At 44.2% G+C, this 24,841-nt stretch overlaps 1 protein-coding gene across 4 annotated transcripts in view; it reads right to left on the reverse strand.

The window, feature by feature from the left end:
* SLC4A11 (solute carrier family 4 member 11) overlaps window positions 1-24,841 on the reverse strand; it is a 123,140-nt gene that overhangs the window by 37,350 nt on the left and 60,949 nt on the right. For all 4 annotated transcript variants that reach the window (XM_069977178.1, XM_069977176.1, XM_069977177.1 and 1 more), the window contains exons 2-3: window positions 20,224-20,274; window positions 3,837-3,995 (exon numbers count right to left, since the gene is read on the reverse strand). In XM_069977178.1, the coding sequence (XP_069833279.1) occupies window positions 3,837-3,995; window positions 20,224-20,274 (210 nt within the window). The remainder of the gene's footprint in view (window positions 1-3,836; window positions 3,996-20,223; window positions 20,275-24,841) is intronic.

The raw sequence follows: 24,841 nt of genomic DNA on the forward strand, positions 1-24,841 counted from the left end.
ATAGTTATCTGGACACTGTATAGGCCCCATGATATAGTCACTAAATATCACACAACTGCTTGGTAGTATAGGATGTCTCAGGTCACCACTTAAAAGCAGGTATACTTAAGGAACATAAGCATGTACTATGTCCCCACCTGATATGCCTCAAGGACTTGTATTCCTGGAGATCTGCCGGGGTTCTTTCATCTCTACGCCTGTGCTTGCACGCAGCATTTAATCCACACCGGCATTAATAGAAAGGCTATAGGACGACCAGCGTGCCGCCGCCTTGCAGAGAGAATGGCTGTTATCAGAACAGGAAGCCATACAGAGCGAGACCCTCGTGCGGGCTTCAAACCCCCGGAGCAGAAGTTAGGAGAGGTGAGGCTGCTCGGGGCATTGTGTAGCTTTGTCATAAACAAGAGGCGGCATTCGAATGAGGAAGCCGGAGCCTATTGTGTGCTCAGTACAACTCTATCAGCTCCAGACCTCCTGCCGCTACTCAGTGGTCTCCCTGGGATTTAGAAGGCTCCTCCGAGTAAAGCTTTTAACAAGCTCTGTCCCCAATAAGTGTGTAGATGTATATAGGCCAGGAACCAGGGATACGGGTACAATGGCTTCATCATATATATATATTACATGGTTAGTCAGACCTGTAGTCGTAAGTGGGCTCAGACTAGACAATGCTGCCAGGGAAAGAAGAACCCCAACCCAGCAATCCTCTACTATCTGCAGATATCTTGTTAGAATTCCAAAACCTTGATATTCTGGCTACAGGGCCGGTGCAATAGATTACTGTTGCTGATCCAGCATGGACCCTGGTGGTCTGAGGCAGTGATTAGGGTAACTGTACATTCCCTGGTGGTCTGAGGCAGTGATTAGGGTAACTGTACATTCCCTGGTGGTCTGAGGCAGTGATTAGGGTACCTGTACATTCCCTGGTGGTCTGAGGCAGTGATTAGGGTAACTGTACATTCCCTGGTGGTCTGAGGCAGTGATTAGGGTAACTGTACATTCCCTGGTGGTCTGAGGCAGTGATTAGGGTAACTGTACATTCCCTGGTGGTCTGAGACAGTGATTAGGGTAACTGTACATTCCCTGGTGGTCTGAGACAGTGATTAGGGTAACTGTACAGTTACCCTAATCACTGTCTCAGACCACCAGGGAATGTACAGTTACCCTAATCACTGTCTCAGACCACCAGGGAAACTGTACATTCCCTGGTGGTCTGAGGCAGTGATTAGGGTAACTGTACATTCCCTGGTGGTCTGAGGCAGTGATTAGGGTAACTGTACATTCCCTGGTGGTCTGAGGCAGTGATTAGGGTAACTGTACATTCCCTGGTGGTCTGAGGCAGTAATTAGGGTACCCGTACATTCCCTGGTGGTCTGAGGCTGGAGGTGTCTGAATATTATCTGGTGGTCTCAGGCAGTGATGAAGTTAGTTTTCTATCACTTAGTTGTATAAGGTAGGGAAAGATTTAATTTCATATTACCTGGAGGTCTTGGGTGGCGATAGGGTTAGTTGGAAATTGGGTCAATACTACATTTTCTCATTGGCCTAGGGTAATGAAGTATTTAGCTGTACATTCCCTGGTGTCCTAGGGTAATGAAGTATTTAGCTGTGCATTCCCTGGTGTCCTAGGGTAATGAAGTATTTAGCTGTACATTCCCTGGTGTCCTAGGGTAATGAAGCATTTAGCTGTACATTCCCTGGTGTCCTAGGGTAATGAGGTATTTAGCTGTACATTCCCTGGTGTCCTAGGGTAATGAAGTATTTAGCTGTACATTCCTTGGTGTCCTAGGGTAATGAGGTATTTAGCTGTACATTCCCTGGTGTCCTAGGGTAATGAAGTACTTTGTCTAGTTGTCCATTCCCTGGAGGTCTAAAGAAATAAAGGTGTAAAAGCTGATTTCAAGTTGCTTTTGGAGTGTGTGCAATTCTTAGAAGGAACCTTTGCCATGGCTTGGCCTGATATCACATAACAAATCTTTTCTAGTGAGTCGGCCCTTTAAAAAGCCTCCTTTGCGTTACTGAGCTGCACACGAGTGAGGGTCTGGCAGGGCACGTTCAGATGCTCTTATATAAAATTAATGGCTTGTACTGTGCCATTCTGCAAGGTTCACCCTCTGCCCTGGCACATGGAGAAGCCAGGATTAGATGAGATGGCTGCCTGGCACTTAGGAGGGTAGACAGGGAGACACACTATCTCAGCCTGTGCCTGTGTGTGCTTTCCATCTGGCACTGCCCGGGATTACGGAGAAAATACTGCATTATTTATACTGGTGAGAAGTGCCAGTGGTAAACAGAAGAAAATGCCAGCGACGAGCTGCGTCTGGAAGGAGGAACGGCCGAGGAGCACAATACGAGAGCGCTCTGCAAGGAGGGACACAGAGGGACTATGGGGAGGAGGAAGAACACATACACTCCTAGTGTCCTGAAGGTGGTTAGAAGGTTTCTATACTATGTATTGTTAAGACTAAGATGGGAAAAATGTGGTATATAGATACACGATGTAACTCAGGATCAGTACAGGATCAGTAAGGTAATGTATGTACACAGTGACCCCACCAGCAGAATAGTGAGTGCAGCTCTGGAGTATAATACAGGATGGAACTCAGGATGAGTACAGGATAAGTAATGTAATGTATGTACACATTGACCCCACCAGCCGAATAGTGAGTGCAGCTCTGGAGTATAATACAAGATGTAACTCAGGATCAGTAATGTAATGTATGTACACAGTGACCCCACCAGCAGAATAGTGAGTGCAGCTCTGGAGTATAATGCAGGATGTAACTCAGGATCAGTAATGTAATGTATGTACACAGTGATCCCACCAGCAGAATAGTGAGTGCAGCTCTGGGGTATAATACAGGATGTAACTCAGGATCAGTACAGGATAAGTAATGTATGTACACAGTGACTCCACCAGCAGAATAGTGAGTGCAGCTCTGGGGTATAATACAGGATGTAACTCAGGATCAGTACAGGATAAGTAATGTATGTACACAGTGACTCCACCAGCAGAATAGTGAGTGCAGCTCTGCAGTATAATACAGGGTGTAACTCAGGATCAGTAAAGTATAAGTAATGTAATGTATGTACACAGTGACCCCACCAGCAGAATAGTGAGTGTAGATTTGCAGTATAATAAAGGATGTAGCTCAGGATCAGTAAAGGACAAGTGAATCCCTCAGCAGACTCTCTCTCGCTCTCTCTATTACACACACACACACACACACACTGTACAATGGTGGATGTGGCCCTTCATGCCTATTATACAGGCACCGATTCTTAGGCATCCATGACACTTTAGTCTGAGTGGTTTCACCAATGTCATATACATCCTCCTCTGTACAGCTCATTATTGTGCAGGAATAGTCAGTACTTTCCTATTCTACCTTAGAATTCAGAATAATAAGGGATGAGGACACGCTGCTTTCTTTCACTGGTACAAGGGAATACAATATGTGCTTTACTCCGTATTATTAACCTGAAGTCCACATTATTCTTCCCACAGCAATGGAGCTGGAACAACCTGCGGACATTACCCAGGGACTCAATCAGATCGGTAGGTTCACAGAGCTGTGAGTGGCGCCTACCTAATGTACGGCCGGGTGAGGGTATGAACCATTAGAGGATTTAGGTTTGAATTAATTTAAGCACCAGCCATGAAGGCTTAAAGGGGAAGAGTCTGCAATTCACAACATACTGAAAAGCAGCCACTTTCGCCTCAGCAGCAGAAACTAAACTCCCTGCAGCCCTATAGATCACTTTACTGCAGTGTGGTAAACCAATAGATCCTGCACTATAACTCCCCCCTGTGTAGCGGAAGTAGGATCAGCACCCACCTGTGGTATTCTGTGGTCCTTCTAGATTGACATTTACAAAGAAGCGGATACTTTCCCCGGATACAATGGAGGAGTGGACAGTATCAAAGAGCTCCTCTCCTCCTCCGCCTTCCTCCTCTTTGTTATCGCAGCCGTCATCTGTGTCGCACTTAAGGTAACCTGTGAAAAAACAGAAGATGTGAGCGAGATTCAGTGTGATCAAGGTTTCTGTCTACTTTATACAAATTGTGAAGGGTAGACGACTGGTTCAGAGCATCTTCAGAGCGACCGGTGTTGTGTGCTGTCCCTTATATATAGTGGTTAGTACTAGAGATGAGCATGCGCGAGTCCTTCTGAACCCCAAAGTCTTGTTTTGCAGGACTCCCTAGGGCTGCATCCAACTTCTTCAGCCACCAGTAATCAAATATTAAGACTTCTGGCTTGGACAGACTTGAGCATGGTCAGGTTGCGCTCATCTCTAGTTGCTATCTGCCAAAACAGGTCCAATGAAGGACAAATGGTGACTAGGGACAGGGTCATGGGTGCCCAGTGTATCTATTACTGGAGAGCAAACGCCGGAAAAAACTATTCCTGCTGGCCATGATAGAAGGATGTCAGATCACTCAGGGCATCACAGCCTGCAGTTTATGGGGCTGTATTATTACTATTATTCTTATTATTACTTATTTATAAAGCGCCCTTAATTCCAGAGCACTATACAAGCGATAGGGGTAACAAAACAGGAACATTACAAGATCAAAACACTTAACATGAAGGCAAATGGCAGACTGGTACATGGGGAAGAGGACCCTGCCCGCGAGGGCTCACAATCTATAGGGTAATGGAAGAGAAACAGGAGGTAACAGTCAGGTGTGATGCAGAATTATTGTAGGTTGTAGCCTAGTTTGAAGAGATGGGTTTTCAGGTTAGTTTTGAAGGACCTGATGGTGGATAAGAGACGGATGTGTCGGGGTAGCGAGTTCCAGAGTATGGGGGAGGCTCGGGCTAAGTCTTTGAGTCGGTGGTGCGAGGTATGAACAAGGGGGGAGCGGAGACTGAGGTCACTGGAGGATCGCAGGTTGTGTGAGGGACGGTAGCGGGATATGAGGTCAAAGGTGTACAGAGGGGACAGGTTGTGGATTGCCTTGTACGTCATGGTCAATAATTTAAAGTGAATACGTTGGGCAATGGGGAGCCAGTGGAGGGATTGGCAGAGGGGGGAGGAAGAGGCAAAGCGAGGGGAAAGGTGGATTAGTCTGGCAGCAGAGTTAAGGATAGACTGGAGGGGATAGAGGGAGTTAGATGGAAGGCGAGAGAGGAGGATGTTACAGTAGTCCAAGCGGGAAATAATGAGAGCATGTACCAGAAGTTTGGTGGAGTCAGGGGTGAGAAAAGAGCCGATTCTGGAAATGTTTTTGAGGTGAAGGCGGCAGGAGGTGGTCAGGGCCTAAATATGTGGTTTAAATACAGGTCAGAGTCAAAGGTGACCCCGAGGCAGCGAACTTGGGGGACAGGGGACAGAGTGCAGCCATTGATCGTGATATTGACAGATTAGACGACGGGGTGGAGTGAGATGGGGGAAAGACGATAAGTTCTGTTTTATCCGTATTGAGCTTTAGAAAGCGGGAGGAGAAAAAGGAAGATATGGCCGATAGACACTCTGGAATCCTGGATAGCAAAGAGGTGACATCCGGACCAGAGAGGTAGATCTGAGTGTCATTGGCGTAGAGGTGGAACCTGAAGCCATGGGATTCTATGACATGTCCCAGGCCAGAAGTATAGATGGAGAAGAGAAGAGGCCCAAGTGCAGAGCCTTGGGGGACACCAACAGTGAGGGGACGAGGTGGTGTGGGAGTGGGAGACACTAAAAGTGCAGGTGGAGAGGTAAGAGGAGACCCAGGAGAGGGCTACGCTAGTGCCCCTAAGGGATGAAAGAAATTATAAGGGTGCCTTCACACGTACCGTATCACTGTGTATTTATCGCTGTAAATTTCTCGCACAAATCAACAGTGATACTGATTGCTATCAAGTCAATGTATGTGTATTCTCACTGCGTGTTTGGTGCAATTTTTACATGCAAGCTTTGATTTTCATAGGCGAGTTCACCACCACAAAAAAACGCAGCTACTTTCATGCGAGTTTTGTACGAGAAATAAGCAGCGATATGGTACGTGTGAAGGCACCCTAAGAGGTGTAGTTCGGTCAGAGTGACCATCCTGAGCCCTGTCCACCATCAATAGCTCCTACAACAGGCACATGAGAATCAGAACTAAAGCATTGGGCAATGAAACGTGTCCTGGTCTGATGAAACAAGTTTTATTTTAATTTATGTGGAAGGCCCAGTCTGTGCACTTAACTCCTGGAAGAGATGGCACCAGGATGCACTATGGGAAGAAGACAAGATGGTAGAAGTTGTGTGATGAGGAACCTTGTGACATTTGCCACCTACCTTACCAGTTATACAGACCAAGTTTCCCCCTTCATGGCAGTTTTATAGTTATGGCTGATTGGTGTACATTTATCAAGACTGGTGTACAATTACATCAGTCTTAATAAAGCCCCGTCCCCTTTTTACCGGCTGGATTTTGTGAGAGGTGTACGCCTCATAGTAAAGCCAGACGGACCGGTGCCTGGCGCAGGCTCTGCGCAGAGAATCTACGCCTGCTTCCTGCAAGTGTATCATGAGTTACACCTGTGAGCGGGCATAAATCACGATAGGTCAGGGGCTCATCGAACGAGTGGGGGATATGGCTGGCAAACGACATGAGAATCTGCCCCTTCTCCGAGGCGTACGCCAGGGCCACACATTGATAAATTGTCTTATTGTATTTTACCTGTTACAAATCTGCATTCACACATACCTTATTTTACATCATAGAACTAAAATAAACATTAAAAAAAAAGAAGAAGAAGACATTAAGCTCGAATAACTCCTTGGATCCCTTAGTATTGTTCATAGGAATAATACAGGATTAAAGCTTTCATTTATGGCAGGAAACCGGATTTCATCAGTGGGTAATAAATGGCCAAAACACACATTAAAGGTGAACAACGCAGCTACTTTATACCTCGCAAGACACTGCCGCCATTGTGAAATATTCCCTGAGGTATTGGAGCGTGAGCGCGTACGAGTATATATGTGTGCACTCGCTGGTATACACAGAGGCACCGGAGACAAAAACATCACAGTCCTGGAGTGACGCAACGCTCGGCTCGTACACAAAGACACTTATTAAATCAATTGTTTCTTCACTTCATACTGTATCTAGATATGGCCGCCGGCCAAAGAGAAATACCGGCTGTATGAGAGGCTTTAACCCCTGCCTGGCTCGATATCCCCTCAGTCACAACATGAAACATTGGAGATTTCCAAGAGTCATTCAACCAATCCAAGAAACAACAATAGAGTTTTTCAACCCCTGGGGTGCGATTTGCAAACATCCCTTGTGGAATATGCAGTAGAGGTGTGAAAGTAGTCTTGGATTTTGCCACTGCTTTATACACAGGGTATCCCCATTCAGTGAGACTAAAGGTCCTATCAGACGGGCCAATTTTGGACATGCAGGACAGCTCACTGCCAATGATGGGCCCATGTAACAGGGTCAGCAATGAGCATCTGATCGCTTCTTTTGTGCAGGCACATCTTCCGAAATCCACTGATTGTGCCTCTTAAAGGGTGTGCAAACGAGCGCCGATATCACTGATCGAAACATGATTTTAGTCACATCTAGGACTCCATTCAGACATCACATCCAGTAGTTCTGTTTTTTTTATTCTGCACACAGTATAGCCTGAAAGTGTCTAAGCCACGTCCAGCCTACCTCACGTGACTTCATGTGATTTCTATTTTTTTTTTCCATCCATGTAGAAAAAAAAAAACAAAAAAACTGTACATGCTGAACATTGAGGCACATTCTTAAAAAGGGGAACTATCAGCAGGTTAGACAAATCTAACCTGCTGATATGTCCCTATCGTGAAGGAGACGTTGAGGAGGGAGGTATGCATCTTACCATTATCCTCGGCCCCGTTCAAATCCAGTCATTTGCTCCATGGACTGGTAAAACCATTAGGAGCACTGCCCACCCCCATAGCACTGATCCACCCCCTGGTCAGCCCACCCCTTTCTAATGGTAATCAAAAGAGCAAGCTGGCTGGGGATGGGGTGGGTCATCAATATGGGGGCGGGCACTGCTCCTAACTGTGCCCCAGTGCTCCTAACGGTCTTAACTGACATGGAGGAAACGACCAACTGCACCGAAATGGTGCCAAGGATGAAGGTAACAGACATACCTTCCTCCTCGGCGCTTCCTGCACAATAGGGACATATCAGCAGGTTAGATTAGTCTAACCTGCTGATAGTTCCCCTTTAAAGTGAATCTTATATTTGGAAACTTCTGACACTGTTAGATAGCTGTTACATCAATGAGACACACTGTACTTTTCATTTATCTGTCTGTGCTTCCAGGACATAGAAAAACTGAAAAATGTTAGAGGCTCCTGATCTGCTGCAAGCTTGAATACCTCCCACTCCTCCATCCATACCTGACCCTGTTTAGCTGACAGTCCGTTCCAAGGAGAGACAGTGATGGGGGAGAGGTGGTGTTACAGGTGTCAGAAGATCGGGAGCTTGGGAAAGCCTCAGGGGTTAACCATTACTAAAAGACAAGCAGCAGTCCTACCATGTCATTGTCCATTGCCCACTGCAATATTATTCAGATCCAAGATATGGGATAGACTTGTAGCTAGAAGAACACTACAGAACAGTGAAGAGGAGGAGGATCCGGGCAGCAGTCACATCATGTATTTCTCCAGCTTGCACTGCATTATATATCAAACTTTAACTATCTGAGCCATTATTATTATTCTGATCAATAATACAATGTGAGATGGAAAAATATATGGCGTGACTGTCTCCAGTCTCCTCTTCCCCATTGCGTTTTGTTCTGATGAGTAGTACCTTAAACGTAATCGTATAGTTGTTTAATATATACTTGTTTGAATGGAGGCAGTACATAGGTTACGTCCTTCTACTGTACATTGAGTTGTCAGACAACATGTTCTTCAAGCAACAAGTCTGACAGCCCAATGTATGTACAAGGAAGTAACCTATGCACTACACCCAAATGACTATGCAGTCACCTTTTAGAAACTACATATCACTACAGAAAAGAAACACATGTATTTTTCCATCTTGCACTGCATTATTATTCAGATTTAAAACCTGAAGATCCAAAGCTTGAGATAATATGGTTGCTAGAAAAACATGCTGCCCGACAACCCCAAATAGAAGGACTTAACCTAAGTACTATATTCAAGCTATCAGTCCGTTTACGGAAATATACATGTATAATATAATATATATTCAGCTGTCAGCCTGCATGGTCCTCAAACAGCATTATTAGGCCACCTTCACACTTCAGGAAAATCTATGCGGATTTCTTATCAGGAAATCTGTATATATTTCATGACCTATAAAATTCTATGGGGCATTGACACCCTTCAGGATTTTCCCTCAAGGGTATCCGTGCTGGTAAACATGTCCTATAATTTTCCAGGTGCCGCATAGAACCCTATGGAGGATACAGAATTCCGTACACCTTTAGATGCGCATGCGGCATCTGTCCGAAGTTTCGGATGCTTTGCTTGGAAGCCCAAGCCAGGACCTAGGCGAGTACCACCAGGTGCTGATGCTGGCCCTTTAACTGTATACACACCTAATCAGAAGTGCATACAGTTAAATGTGGCGCCATGTTTGAGAGGGCCGAGAGAAATTGGCTACAAACCCTGTCAATCATTCTAGCCGGAGGCAGCATTATGCAAGAGGCCGCTCCCTCCCCCTCAGGGTTGCGGCACCCAAGTGATAACACTTGTGCGTTCACAAAGCCGAAGACAGATGGATAAATGAGATGAGGTCACTGCTGCTTCCTACAGCAGGTTAGTAGCGTTTACAATCAGGAAACACTGATGGTTTCTTAAAGCCTCCTGAAGGCTTCCTGATCAGTCTTTCCAGACTGTAAAAACGGCCACAGAGGTGTGAAGGGGGCCTTAATCAGATTTTAAGCAAGAGAATGGCCCCTCCACCAAGTTATTCCCGTCCCGTTCTGTAGTGATGACTATTTACTGGAGTGCGACAGTAGAATCATGACTACAGAACAGAAAATGGTGAGCAGCAACTTGAAAGCAGTCTATGACATTCTCCATCCTGCACCACATTAGTAAAGTGTCCCTGTCGTTATAACTTTCAAAATCTAAGATGATATAAAGCATGTTTGCAAATTTACATACAATTTGCAATTTTTTTTTATTATTATTATTATGCTTTAAAATAATGCTATACTTACTTGTATCCAGATCCAGTCTTCAGAAGGCAGCTTTTTAGTCTTGTGCTGGTCTGGGTCATCCGAGCTCACAGAGAAGGCAGTCATTTGATGGACAGACGCATTGCGCCATGACTTTCTGTACTGGCCGTGAATTCCTGCGTTTAGTCTCTTTTTTTTCAACCAGCTCAAGACTAAAAAGCTGCCTTCAGAAGACTGGACCTGGATACAAGTAAGTATAGCTTTGTTTTAAAGCATGATAACTATAAAAATAAATAAATAATGAATGTTAATTGCAAACATGCTTTATATTACATCTACTGTTAATTTAGAACATTATTACAGTGACAATTTAAGTAGATTTTCCTTTAAATTATATAACTTTTAGTAATATTAATATACTGGAAAATTAAAAAAAATAATTAACGTAGATTAATTTACTAGAGCTAGAAAATCTGTCATGTCCTATATATCGACATCCACTCTAATCTCTCTCCACCAGCTCTTTCTACATTCATCTCCCTGCAGAACCCCAATTATCTCCCATTCAATCTCTCTCTCCTTAATGATCCCATAATCAGGTTTCCAGAGCTTCACGTTGCTCCAATCCACGTCTGAGCTTGCCTTCATTACGGGGAGATTTCACATCATATTCAGCAATGAGATCCTTATTTGCAAATAGAGTGCGGTCTTATAATGAGGGCGGCCATCAAAGGCACAATTAATGCTAATAACACCACAAGTAGGCCAAATACGGCCTAAAACGTTATAAAACGGCAGAGGCGAGCACTTTGAAGGTGCGCAGGAAGTTAAAGTCACAGTGTAGGAGGAATTCCCAGCTGCAGGTTCGGCACATGAAAGCACTGGAAATTTTTTTTTTTTTTTTTTTTTTTTAAATACACCTAGAATAATTATTATATTCTTCTTCTTACTAACCCAATATTGTGAATCATTGCTGCACTAGAAATTAGTTTACAGAATACTTAAAGGGCCTGGCATTTGTAACCTCAATCAGCTGTTATTGCTATAATAACCACCAGTATCTAGCCACACATTTTCCCTGCAGCAGCACCTACAGGATAAATAGAGTATTGCAGCCTGGACACAAAACACACCGGGAACCACTTACTACTTGGTTGGGCCAGCTCCTCCTCCTTTTTATCTTAAAACTGTAACATTTGTGAAATTTTTTAACAATTTCTGCGACCTGAGAGGGGGGAAAAAAAAAACTAACACAAGAAGTCTCTGAGGAACATGAATAAGGGTTCATGTAATCCACACATAGTAAAAAAATAAATGGGGGCAACAGCCAATAAAATACTTCAAAAAGGCAGCCATGACACTTTAGTAGCTGTCTACTGACAGCCATTTCTAAACCCCACATACACACACACCCCTAGTTTAGTGAAGTGTGCGTGTGGAGAAGTGATCGATGCCGAACAGCTCTGGTGACAGCTTATCTGTCAAGAACAAAAGGATCAAGAGTTGAAAGTCAACATATCTTTCTCCCAACATCACTTATGAGTGGGAGAGACTGTACACCCACATACACATAAGGTAGGAGAAGTCCCACCAAATGGGCACCCTAACACATGGCAGAGGTGGACACAGAAGTTTGACATATTATGGACTAGGGATGGTCCGAACCTGCCGAGGTTTGGGTTCGTAAGAACCCGAAAGCTCGGCAGCAGATTTCCGCTGTCTGCCCGCTCCGTGGAGCGGGCGGATCCAGCGGGAGTAACGCCCTGAAAACTGGGAAACAGTTTTTTCAGGCGTGGATCCGCCGGCTCCACGGAGCGGGCAGACAGCGGGAATCATTACCCGGGGTTCGGGTTCGTACGAACCCGAACCTAACTCTGTTCGGACCATCCCTATTATGGACGTACTGCCCAGACCTCCCTGCATTTCTCCTGATCAGATGTATTATTTGCTTTTCTTATGCTGTGTTTACACCGATCGTTATCGTGTGAACTTGCACGATAACGATCAAATTCGAACGATAATCGTACATGTAAACGCAACGATCGAACAACAAGCGAGAAATCGTTCATTTTGATCTTTGAACATGTTTTTAAATCGTCGTTCGCAAAAAAAAAAAAAAAACGCAGATCGTTCCGTGTAAACAGCCGTTTACCTATTTTACCTATGTGCGAGATACGCTTAAGCAATCGCAAAATGATTTTTCCGAACGATATATCGCTACGTCTAAATGCTGATCGTTATAAAAGTAAAATTGTTGCTTCAAAGTCGTTAATCGTACGAATTATCGTTCCATGTAAACGTAGCTGTAAAGCTTTGGGTTGGAACCCATGGATCTAGAACACAAGACTGGACAAATCCCAGGAGCCAGGCAGCCCATGTTCCTAAAATATTTAGTCTTCGAGTAAATATTTTTGGATTCTTACAACTCTCCAGGAGTCAACTTGAGACTGAAACAGACTCCCAATGTATCAGATATTTTAGCATGCCTAGAATAGTGCCCCCCAACCTGTGGTTCTCCAGCTGTTGCAAAACTACACCTTCTAGCATGATGCGTGGCCTAGTTTTGCAACAGGTGCAAAGCGGAAGGTTGGGGAAAACTGCACTACAAGAATGTTTTTTGTAATCCTGAGGGTATAAGCACAATGTAGTGTATACATCTATCCCAGCAGTTCTGGGGTCACTAAACATGTTAGACCAATCCTATTTAGTACTAGCATGGTGGTTACAAGCAAAAACAACTTTGCATGTTTAGTTTCTGACCAAGGAGATCCCTGTGTCTTGTGGTCACTGATTTTCACCTAGATGCATACTGGTATGCAAGATGGCTTCCAAGTGTTACAGACAGAGCCCTGTATTACATTAGACTCAGAGACCAAAAATTACAGATGACTAATTCTGGCTTATTTCTCTTCCTAGGCCATGGAAGGAGCTTGGGGATGTGTACAGGTTGCACCCCAGAAATAGCACTTATTGCTGGACACCCACCCAAACTTATCATGACACTACAAAGTGCTTTCAATGCTGTAGAGTGAATGGGCTATGGTGGCTTTACACCACCTGTGCAGATGCCTGGCATTGTGCACAAGTCATGTATTCTGTTGCTTGGTCTACAAGTCGCCTAAATAAAACTTGTTGTGCCGAGGCTTCTTCCACAGGGAGCATACTAAACCTTTGTTATCTTGTGTTTACCACGGAGCTAAGACACAACAGCAGGACTATTTGTGTGCTTTCTCCAGGGCACGACTGGCGACAGGCTGTGGCGCTGTCACCTGCAGAAGACATTGTTCCGGACTGCTTTGGACGCTGCACTAGGGAAAAGCAGCGATTGAGGAATTTGTGGAATGAGAATACAAACAGCATAAACAGCTGTAACGCGATAACATGCCTCCAGAACTGTGCGGCTTGTCAGGACCATTAATAAAGCACAATATCTCAGATCGGGTTTGTTTTTGCGGCCGTCTGCTCGGTTAGGTCTTGTGAGGTTTGTAACCAGAGGAAGGGCTGCTCTGCGCCGAGCCTGCAAACCCAACACGGGACGTAAACAGGACTAGCAGCTGAATGATACACCTAAGTAGCTACCATAGCTTGCCCAATGGCTCTCTCTACCAGCAACCCTCCATGAAAATGCATGCATACACTTGTAATGCTCTGCAACAGGGATAAGGAACCTTTGGCCCTCCAACTACTGCAAAATTACAATACCCATCATGCCTGGACAGCCGAAGCTAAAGCTACGGCTGTCCAGGCATGATGGGAATTGTAGTTTTCAACAGCTGGAGAGCCGAAGGTTCTCCATCCCTGATCAAAAACTTCAATAATCCACAAGAAACAAAGTTCTAGTTTACAACTACCATGATGCCCAATGATGAAGAGCAAGAAAAGACCCCATGCACCAAAGTAGACACACAGGGGAAGAATTATCAAATATGGTGGAAGGTGTTGATAAATCTCCCTGACTAATTATTTTACCGAGCATATACAACAGGATTTAAAAATATATATATTTATCCATATCAATGTTTAAAGCGACTCTGTACCCACAATCTGACCCCCCCAAACCACTTGTACCTTCAGATAGCTGCTTTTAATCCAAGATCTGTCCTGCGGTTTGTTCAGCAGGTGATGCAGTTATTGTCATAAAAAACAACTTTTAAAATTGCAGCTCCGTGCCCTAAGGGCGTAACTGTGCCCTAACTTTGCACCACCCCCTCCATCCCTCCTCCCCATATCTGTGCCCTAACTTTGCACCACCCCCTCCATCCCTCCTCCCCATATCTGTGCCCTAACTTTGCACCACCCCCTCCATCCCTCCTCCCCACCCTCATCATCATTAGGAATGCCACTGGAACATTTACTCCTGTTTGAACATTGCACAGGTGTCTTAATGATCCAGCCCGTGTGCCGTGGTAACACAGGTGGTGAATAATAGGCAATCTGCCTGGGGCATTCCTAATGATGAGGAGGGAGGGGAGGAGGGACGGACGGGTGGTGCAAAGTTAGGGCACAGACACTCCCGTTGGGGACGGGGCTACAATTTTACCAATAACAACTGCATCACCTGCCAAACTGACCGCAAGACAGATCTTGGATTAAAAGCAGCTATCTGAGGGTACAAGTGGTTTAAGGGGGGTCAAATTGTGGGTACAGAGTCGCTTTAAAGACTAGGGGAACAATTAAATTCATCATCACAATACTTTAAAATTTTGCTGTTGCTGTTTTGCTCCTGAAAGAATGCGCCAAAAATAAAATGTGGAGCCAGGGATATGTGACTACTTCTGACATGCGATGCCAAGCGCGACGAGCTGTAAATTGCGGTTTCAGCATAATTTGAGATGTACTTTTCTTTTTTTTAGCAGTCAATGAAAAAGTTGCGCACCTACTAAATGGCAGGGTGATACTTCTGTAAGACGTGACAGGTCAAGGCGCTCATGTACAGAAATGCTGACTGCCCTCCTCCTCTGACAGAACATTGCTGTATGATGGAGATGGCAGGTCTCCAGCAAAATGAGGAGACATTGACTGGAGAAAAAGAATTGCACACTATGTGCCCTGCTGTACAACTTGTCACCCATTGCACACATTACTAACTTAAAGGAGAACGCCGGGTTGGGGTGATTTCTGCCAGTGTGCTGGGGAGAATGAAAGTAGTAAGATGCTTTCACCACCTCACCCCTGCTCCAGTGCTGGTGCTGAAATCCCACAAGCTCCAGTCCCAGACACTTCTGGGTCTGAGTGTGGACCTGGGACCTTACATGCCAGGCCTGCACAGCCAGTCAGTGGCTCTAGTGGGGTCCCGCCCTGGCCGCTGACTGGCTGAGTAGGCCTAACATGTCACATCCCCACTCAGACCCAGAAGCGTCCGGGACCAGAGCTGCAGCATACCGGCACCAGCGCTGGTGCAGGGGTGGGTAGAGCATGTTACTTCCCCTTCCCAAGTACTCTGCCAAAAATCACCCTAGCCCGGAGTTCTCCTTTAACCCTTACCACTTGGAGAAAACGAATAGCTTGCTGAATAAAATAAATCCTGTTTATCCAGGTCATGGCATAAAGTACAAAGACTAGACAACAACCTTGAGGTAACACGACACAACAGTAAGGCTTCGTTCCCACTGAGCAAAAATAGCGGAATTCCGCGGCGGAATGCTGTTAGCCTCCCTCTCATAATGGGAGGCACGCGCTCCTGCTCTGTCCGTGCTGAAGAATGAACATGTTGGACAAAGCAGGAGCGCGCGCCTCCCATAGACTCCTATTATGAGAGGGAGGCCAACGGCATTCCGCCGCGGACAATTCTGCAGCAGAATTCCGCTAGTTTTGCTCAGTGGGAACGAAGCCTAATGCATCGCCATAATGTTGAGCGAACCTGTCAAAATGTTCGGTTTCAGCAACGTTATCTGAACATGAACGCTCAACTTTTGATTCCCTGCATCTGCATAAGATGGATGCCGCCCTAGTGCTGTCAGGAAAACATGTTTTTCAGGGCTCCCCTAGGGCGATAGCAAACTTCTGCAGCCGCGGGAAATCAAACATTGAGCGTTCACATTCAGGTAACATTGCTAAAACTGAACATTTTGACAGGTTCGCTCAACACTAATGACAAGTTACTGTACACATTAGCAGATGCAAAGCAGAAGTTAAATCGGACCAAGCCCATAACAAGTCTTTTCCTCCTCATTTCCATTTGGGGAATAAGCTGAGGTTTAGCCCAGGCCTGAAGGATGAAGAGAAGCCCTGTAGTGAATTTCAAAAAGTTGAACCTTCCTAGTTCACCACACCTTACTGAGCACCATCTTATGCTCGGTGAGGCCATCTTCATCCTGTATAGTGTCCGGCTTAGCACAATTTTAAAGGCCCTGTAAACAATGTGCAAATGGATTTCATACATCCTACATACATTCTCTCTCTAAAGTCTCTCTAAAGTAAACGCATTCTGTATAATGCACCAAGAAATAAAAGTGCGATGAGGTCTCCAACCAAAAACATCTCTTTTCTTGAGTAACTCAAGACAAGAATGTCTATATAAAGAAACCAGGACATTACTATAGGGCTAATGGAGATGGGGTCCCCCACTTGGGTTGACCCTATGCCCTATGGAAGCTCCCAAAGGAACCCCTTTACATAAACACCCCAACTAGAGCAAACAAGGTCCCCCAACCTACAGGCCATGGGAAATGCGGTCTAGATATACCAAGATAGGTCAATTTTGTGAGATTAGGAGCTCCTCGTACTGACTTTGTTCTACGATTTCGATTATTCTAAACCCCTAAAACGATTACAGACCCCTTAAAGGGAATCGGTCCTCTCTTTCATGCTGCCCGAATAGCAAGTCATTGTGGTGGTCCCTAATGGCTTCTGCCTGCCCGGACAGCTTTCATAGACAGATCCCTCCTTATACCAGCAGAGGGATAAATCTAACAATCGAGGCCGGGGGGGGACACAACGTCACCACCCCAATGACTCCCAATAAGGCCACATTATAGTGATGACTGGTTCCTTTTAGTAATCTGCAAACACACTAAACAAGGCAGGGACACTCTTGAGGAAGCATTTGCATACACCACACTAAAAATAGATCCACAGGTAATGCTGGAGACAATGAGCGGCCCCACCTTTACTATGAAGCAAAGTACAGAGCAGGAGTAGTTGTTCTAGTTGTCTGCAGTAGAAGACAAACCAAGTTTTGATATGGCCGCGCCCATGTGCATCCCCAAGATTATTCCGTCTTATATAGCAATTAATTCTGGAAATGCCCTTTGCTCCATTTAATAATCTCCAGATCAAGACAGCGTTTTAAATGCTATGCAAATAGCCAGAGGCTTCCCGGGCTGGGAGATGCTATTGCAAGCATTTATGGGGAAATACCGATCTATCTTATAAGAATTATTGGGCATTTACCATTAGAGAGCGCGGAGTTGGCGTACCAGCCATGCAGTCAGGAGTGACAGTACATTGGCCAAGGGCCACGAGTAGAGATGACATCATTGTCTGTGAGATGGTAGCAACCGATTAAAAGGCTTCCTCAATGCATTTTCATCAGTTCAATATCATATATAATAAGAGTCACATCTTAGATGTTAGGTGCAGATTAAAGTGTGCCTATAATTTCAGAATAAGTTGCCCTGTGTATATACATGAGTAGTACTATTTCTAGTTGCTATATTATTTCCATATGACACTTTTCCCCTGTGCAGGTTTCATAACCAATTTTCAGATGTCCCTGAGCAAGTGGGTGTAAACTTACTGATATGTCTCCCACTGTCATACTCACACAGAAGAGGGACTTCTGCTCCCTAATTTCTGTATAGGATGTTCTCATAAAAAGTAGCAGCACTGAGGGCATTATAGAGCAGTGCAAAGCAGTGTAAACCGTGAACATAAAATAAGGTTGAGATCAGACACTCACTACATGCTGCTAGAGCATCTAGTCTCTGTCTCTCTGCAGCTGTGCTCTGTCCTTACTCCCTTCCTCTGAATAAATTTCTATAGGCAGTATGTAATTGGATCTCTCAGAAAAAGTAGCAACACTGAGGGCTTTATAGAGCAGTACTAAGCAGTGTAAACTATGAACATAAAATAAGGTTGGCGTAAAGTAGAATTGTCTTAGTTGCCCTTAGCAACCAGATTCCAACCTTCATTTTTCAAAGAATCTGTGAGGAATAAAAAATGGAATCTGATTTGGTTGCTAGGTTCAACTAAGACAATACTACTTTACACCAGTTTGATAAATCGCCCCCATAGATTTCTATAGGCAGTATGTAAACAGATCCCTCAGTGCACGGATCAGTGTGCACATGTCCAGGAGGTAGAGGGAATCCTGATAAGTGAAGAAAATGGCATTTTTCTCTGAAAAGATATATATCACACAGGGAACATAGTGAGAAGAGTCCAGCAAGTCATAAGAAACTAATTGGTTTTTATCAGACAGCTCTTCATGGTTTCTTGACCAAACAGGGTCAATATATTACAGTGTGATTTTTTTTTCTATTTTCCATCCCCCTTCAGGACGCTACTTTTTTATGGTCTATGGCATCCACATATGTTCAGCGGGAGCCGGTCTGTGCTTTTAACCTTAATAAAACAAATTACATATAGAAATGTACAGACTGGTTCAAGGCGGAGGACAGCGGGCAATAAAATATGATGACGGCAGGAGCTATCGTTGGGATTTCTATCTTATCAAAAGATGCAAACATATGTAGCGTGGAACCAAGGTGGACGAACGTAATAAAAAGAGAGATTGTAAGGTAAGTCTGACCTGGAGGACTCCAAGGGGAGGTCATTGCCCAGTCAGAGGAGGCTCAATGGGCGGCACACCCTCCCGGTCACCACCAGGATCTAGCCGCCTCTGTAGGGTATTATTAAGCAGCTTTATTGTGTTTTATTATATTACTATATCAGAGACTGGTGACGTTTTTACTTGATCCTAGATGTGAGGACCACTTACGTCTCAGCTACTCTAAGAAGATCATTGAGAAGAGACAGACTTAATGTAGCTGCACAAACTCAATTCCTCTGTTTTTAATGCGCCTCGTAGGATAGGCGGTCGGGAGCTTTGATGTGTGCTCATTTGATGGATCTGGTAGAAGTCGCAGCACTTATTCAGAATTAGTGCAATAGTAAAACGCTTTAAAACTAGTTCATTGGACTTCAAAAGCCTTTCTTTCTGGCAGTTTCCATGCATCTCGGGAGCCGTCCTGTGCAGAAAGTTACACAGACTCTTACAAGACTATAAGGGGAGGGAGACAAAGTAACACAATGTAGTCTCTTCAATACGAGAAGCACTTTATCAAAGTGGTCGCACTAAATGGCAGCAATTTTCTGCGAGGTTAATGCAGAGACATACACAAAGCTGCATTCAGAATACTATTTACCTCACAAGTTTTCAGGCTCAAAAAAAGAAAATTCTCCAGCTGGTTTCTTGTTTGTACATAGAAGAGCACAAGTTCCCGGCTAGCTCAATCGGTAGAGCATGAAACTCTTAATCTCAGGGTCATGGAATTGAATATGTTGTGAGGGTCTGTCAGTACAGTATGGTATGATGTATTAGACAGTCCGATCATTTCCGTAAGCACTGATCTGCTAGAATGGCGTTCAATTACTGAGCCTATTACATGGCTCGGTTATCGTACAGCAAGGGCTGTGTGTGTGTGTGTGTGTGTGTGTGTGTGTGTACATTATATATATATTATATATATATATATATATATATATATAATTGATGTCAGTGCAGCCCTTGCTTTAAAAGTTCATACATTACCTCGCCACACTCACTGTGTTCTTTGTTCACTTCAGGGATTAGCTCCACAGTTGCACCGTCAGCTGTGGGCAGAAGCGTGAAGAACCCCCAAGAGCATGGAGAGGTTATGTATGAACTTGATTATTTTATTTACAGCTTCATGAGATGTCAGCCATGCATCACTATTACACGAAGCAATGCGCAGTCAGTGGCCAATGATTTTAGGTCAGGACCAAGAGAGACGTCATCATCGGCTGATCGTTGTCTTTATTACACAAGGCGATAATCACGGCAGATTATCGCTCCTTGTAATAGGCCCCTAACTTAGTCACAAAGTTGTAGTAGTTTAGTCATCACAATAGACAGAAGACTCACCAGTCTCTTCAAAGAAGTATCCATTCCTGGACATCGCTGCCGGAGGACTCTCTGCAGAAAAAAAAAAAGAAAAAACAGAATTATTATTAAAAGCTCAGCTTTGGTGAAAGCATTATACACGAATTAGAACCTTTTTGACAACAATGCCCTTGATTAGGAAGCCCACGTTTCAGAGATCTAAAAGGGTTCTTCATCAGTCCACCTTTGGCAGAAGACAGCCGAGTCTGGGTATCATGAACATTAAGGTGCCCATACACTTTACACTAAAGACAGAAAAACCTGCAGTTAGCGTTGGGTTTGGACAACAGTATAAAAATGTTATGGCGTTAGAGATGAGGGAATTCTCACTGCCCGACCATTATGTTCTCAGAGCGATAAACCAGTGCTAGAGTGGTCTGGCGGCAGCTTACCCTTCCCATACACAGCACATGTATGGGGAAGGCTGGAAGAGAAGTATTTGCCAAACAACCATTTGTATATGGGCACCTTATAGGAAGTATAATGCCTGACTAAGGAATACAGCGTTGTCTGAACCCACCGATTTCAGTGGGAATGACCAACCATTAATGGTAGAATCAGACTTGGCAGATAATCTTTCTGTGTAAATGGACCCTTAGTGTGGGCCTGGGTGTCCCCATCAATTGCTGGCATAAAAGTACAGCATTTGGTTAAGAAGGTAATCCTTTGGCTGTGAATGGAATTGTTTTAGGGCCTGTACACCCCAACTCCAAGTATCGGCTGAAGACCCAAGGATCACCTTTGTTTCAGCGATTAGTGGGGATCTCGGCATAGTAACACTAAGGGTACTATTACACTAAGCGATTTTTCAACAATCAGCGATTAACAATAAACGATCTCAATCAACCGCTATTGCGAACGACCTGAAATCGTTCTCCCAATTACACAGAACGATGATCGTTATTTATGATCGTTCTAGCGGTCGTCTTGTCGTCACTATTGCGTTCGCCGCTACTGTGAACGATGTCTTATTTATTTAACAATAAAAGTAGGTTGAATCTCTATCAAACGACTAAAGATTACTCGCTGGTCATTTAATCGTTGTCTGCTATTACACTAAACGATTATCATTCAAATACGAACGATCTAACAATTTCGAACGATAATCATTCTGTGTAATAAGGCCCTAAATGGGTCCTTGGGCACGATTTGCTTCTCTCTGACCATGTGATAGCTGGAAAGCAGCAGCGTTGCGTAGAAGATTGCTATGAAAAGTTCCCACACGATTACAGGCCACCATCTTTACCACAACCACATCCAACACACTTAATATTAACCATAAACCTCTGCATCATGAGTTTTCTCACCCCAGCCAGAGCGGAGCAAGCACAGAGGTGTTTTTTTCCCTTATTGGCCCACTAATGTGTAAGGATACTGTCCAAAAGTATTGTTTTATGGCCGGTCTGCGATCCATCTGATGACTGGTTTCCATGTCAAGTCTATGGCCAGCTCAGGGTTCAGCTTAGAATATACACCCGAGCCTGTGTGGCGCTGGAGGGCTGTGCGTTTATTGTAACAAGAGGTTGGCCAATTCTGACACGTGCCTCACTCGAATGACCGGGCCCGAAAAACACTGGGCAAGATTTCCTAAAAGTGCACTTCATATCCAAAAACCTCGCCACAAGCCGCTTGCTGGGCAGCCAAGAAAAGCAAATCTACCAGGTTATAGGCATAAATACACAGTAACCCTTTACTGGCCTCGGTACGAAACACGTATATACGACAAAAAAAGATGCAGCCGTATAATAATAATAATAATAATAATAATAATAATAAAAATTAAAAAAAAAAAACACAACATCAGTGTTCCAACCATAGTTAAAGTTAAGACATCGAAAACAAGAATATATCACGGATCATAAAAGACTGTATAAACTACAAATCATCAGCCATGGCAAATAGTCATGGCTAGGTGCCCAATTCCTTCCCCAGTCATGAATAGAACTATAAAAGGAAGACTGTCGCCACCAACCTCCTTTCCATCACCTAATACCAAAACTCTGTTTCGCCATGAATTCTTACTATTTTCTAAACTATTGATATTTTATTGGATTTTTTTTTTCCGCAAATAAAATCATGTGTATTAAAACTATAAAGGAGCAATAAACAGGAGAGTCATAAATTCTCCAGAAACGACGACATCACTGACATGTTCCTACTAGTTATTGTTGTTAGAAAACCAAAATGTCATCCACATGCCGCAACTAACTCTGAAAGAGGCTGTAACCTTACTAGACTATATGAGGAAGTGCTATTAAAAAAAAAAAAATTGGTTCGATCACTAGGAATCTACGACATCACATGTGCTCATCTAGTCATTTCGTAGGAAGTCGCATGACCAATGCTCAACTAGTCATTCAGAAGAAAGCTATGCCATCATACGGTCTTCTATTAATTTACATGCTATGACATCACGTGTAATTCTATTAATTTAGTAGGAAGCTATGACATCACGTGTTCTTCTATTAAGACTTCTATAACATCACTGACACAACTATTAATTTATACAACAGTTACAATAAACATAAAAGACGCTCCTACGCCAGGACATCTAGTCACTAGAAAGCTATGACATCACATGCTGTGCATCAATTTGGTAGAAAGTTATGACATCACTGATCCAGTCATGTAATTGTTGAACAGTTGTAAAAGAGGACCTTTTTTTTTTCTTAGGACCTTATTGCATGGTGCGATAATCTGAATCAGGCCAAATCGGCAGATCATCACCTCATATAAAAAAAAAGACAACAATCAGCCGATGACAATGATCAGCCGATGATCGTGTCTTTAGGTCTGACTTAAAATCATAGGCTGCTGGCCACGCATCGCTACGTGTAATAGTGATGTGCGGCCAACGGCTGATAAATCTGTAATCCACTCTCTGAAGTAACAAGCCGCTCAGCCAATCACTGGCCGGGACAGGACCACTGCGGCCAGTGATTGGCGGAGTCACTTTGGGGGAGATTTATCCAACATGGTTTAAAGTAAAACTGGCTCAGTTGCCCCTAGCAACCAACCAGATTCCACTTTTTATTTCTCACAGATTCTTTGGAAAATGAAAGCTGGAATCTGATTGGTTGCTAGGGGCAACTGGGCCTGTTTCACTTTACACCATGTTTGATAAATCTCCACCTTTGTGTCTTGTCACCATTGTCTGTGGGGAGCAAGGAGAAGACAGGAAGACATTGAGGAGCACGGAGAGGTAATGTATGAACTTTGCTACTACACTTTTTAAAGCACGGGCTGCATGGACATCACTAACGAGATATATATGCACAGCCCTTGCCTGCACGATCATAGAGTCGCGTAATAGGCTCAGTAGACGAGCGCCAATCTAGCAGATCAGCACTCGTTTAGTATAGTTATTGGGCAGTCTAATGACGGCCCAATAACTATAGCCATGACATAACTAGTGATGTCACGATACCAGAATTTTGAGTTCGATACCGATACTAACTTTTTTATTTCGATACTCAATACCAGTTCGATACTTAGTAAAGTATAAAAGAAAAAAAAAAAAATGGTAGAAATATAATACCCCTGCACTATTACAGTGATACCAATTTTTGGCCTATTTTTATTTTATTGTGTTAAAAATAAAGTTAGTGATATCTGTCTAAGACAGCTCTGCTGCATCCGATATCACTAAGACAGCTCTGCTACATCCGATATCACTAAGACAGCTCTGCTGCATCAGCTATCACTAAGACAGCTCTGCTGCATCAGCTATCACTAAGACAGCTCTGCTGCATCAGCTATCACTAAGACAGCTCTGCTGCATCAGCTATCACTAAGACAGCTCTGCTGCATCAGCTATCACTAAGACAGCTCTCCTGCACCACCCACCACTAAGACAGCTCTGCTGCATCAGATAACACTAAGACAGCTCTGCTGCATCAGCTATCACTAAGACAGCTCTGCTACATCAGATATCACTAAGACAGCTCTGCTGCACCACCCAACACTAAGACAGCTCTGCTGCATCAGCTATCACTAAGACAGCTCTGCTACATCAGCTATCACTAAGACAGCTCTGCTACATCAGCTATCACTAAGACAGCTCTCCTGCACCACCCAACACTAAGACAGCTCTGCTGCATCAGCTATCACTAAGACAGCTCTGCTGCATCAGCTATCACTAAGACAGCTCTGCTGCATCAGCTATCACTAAGACAGCTCTGCTGCATCAGCTATCACTAAGACAGCTCTGCTGCATCAGCTATCACTAAGACAGCTCTGCTGCATCAGCTATCACTAAGACAGCTCTGCTGCATCAGCTATCACTATGACAGCTCTGCTGCATCAGCTATCACTAAGACAGCTCTGCTGCATCAGCTATCACTAAGACAGCTCTGCTGCATCAGCTATCACTAAGACAGCTCTGCTGCATCAGCTATCACTAAGACAGCTCTGCTGCATCAGCTATCACTAAGACAGCTCTGCTGCATCAGCTATCACTAAGACAGCTCTGCTGCATCAGCTATCACTAAGACAGCTCTGCTACATCAGCTATCACTAAGACAGCTCTGCTACATCAGCTATCACTAAGACAGCTCTGCTACATCAGCTATCACTAAGACAGCTCTGCTACATCAGATAA

This window comes from Dendropsophus ebraccatus, chromosome 7 (assembly GCF_027789765.1).
Source record: "Dendropsophus ebraccatus isolate aDenEbr1 chromosome 7, aDenEbr1.pat, whole genome shotgun sequence".
Taxonomy (NCBI): Eukaryota; Metazoa; Chordata; class Amphibia; order Anura; family Hylidae; genus Dendropsophus; species Dendropsophus ebraccatus.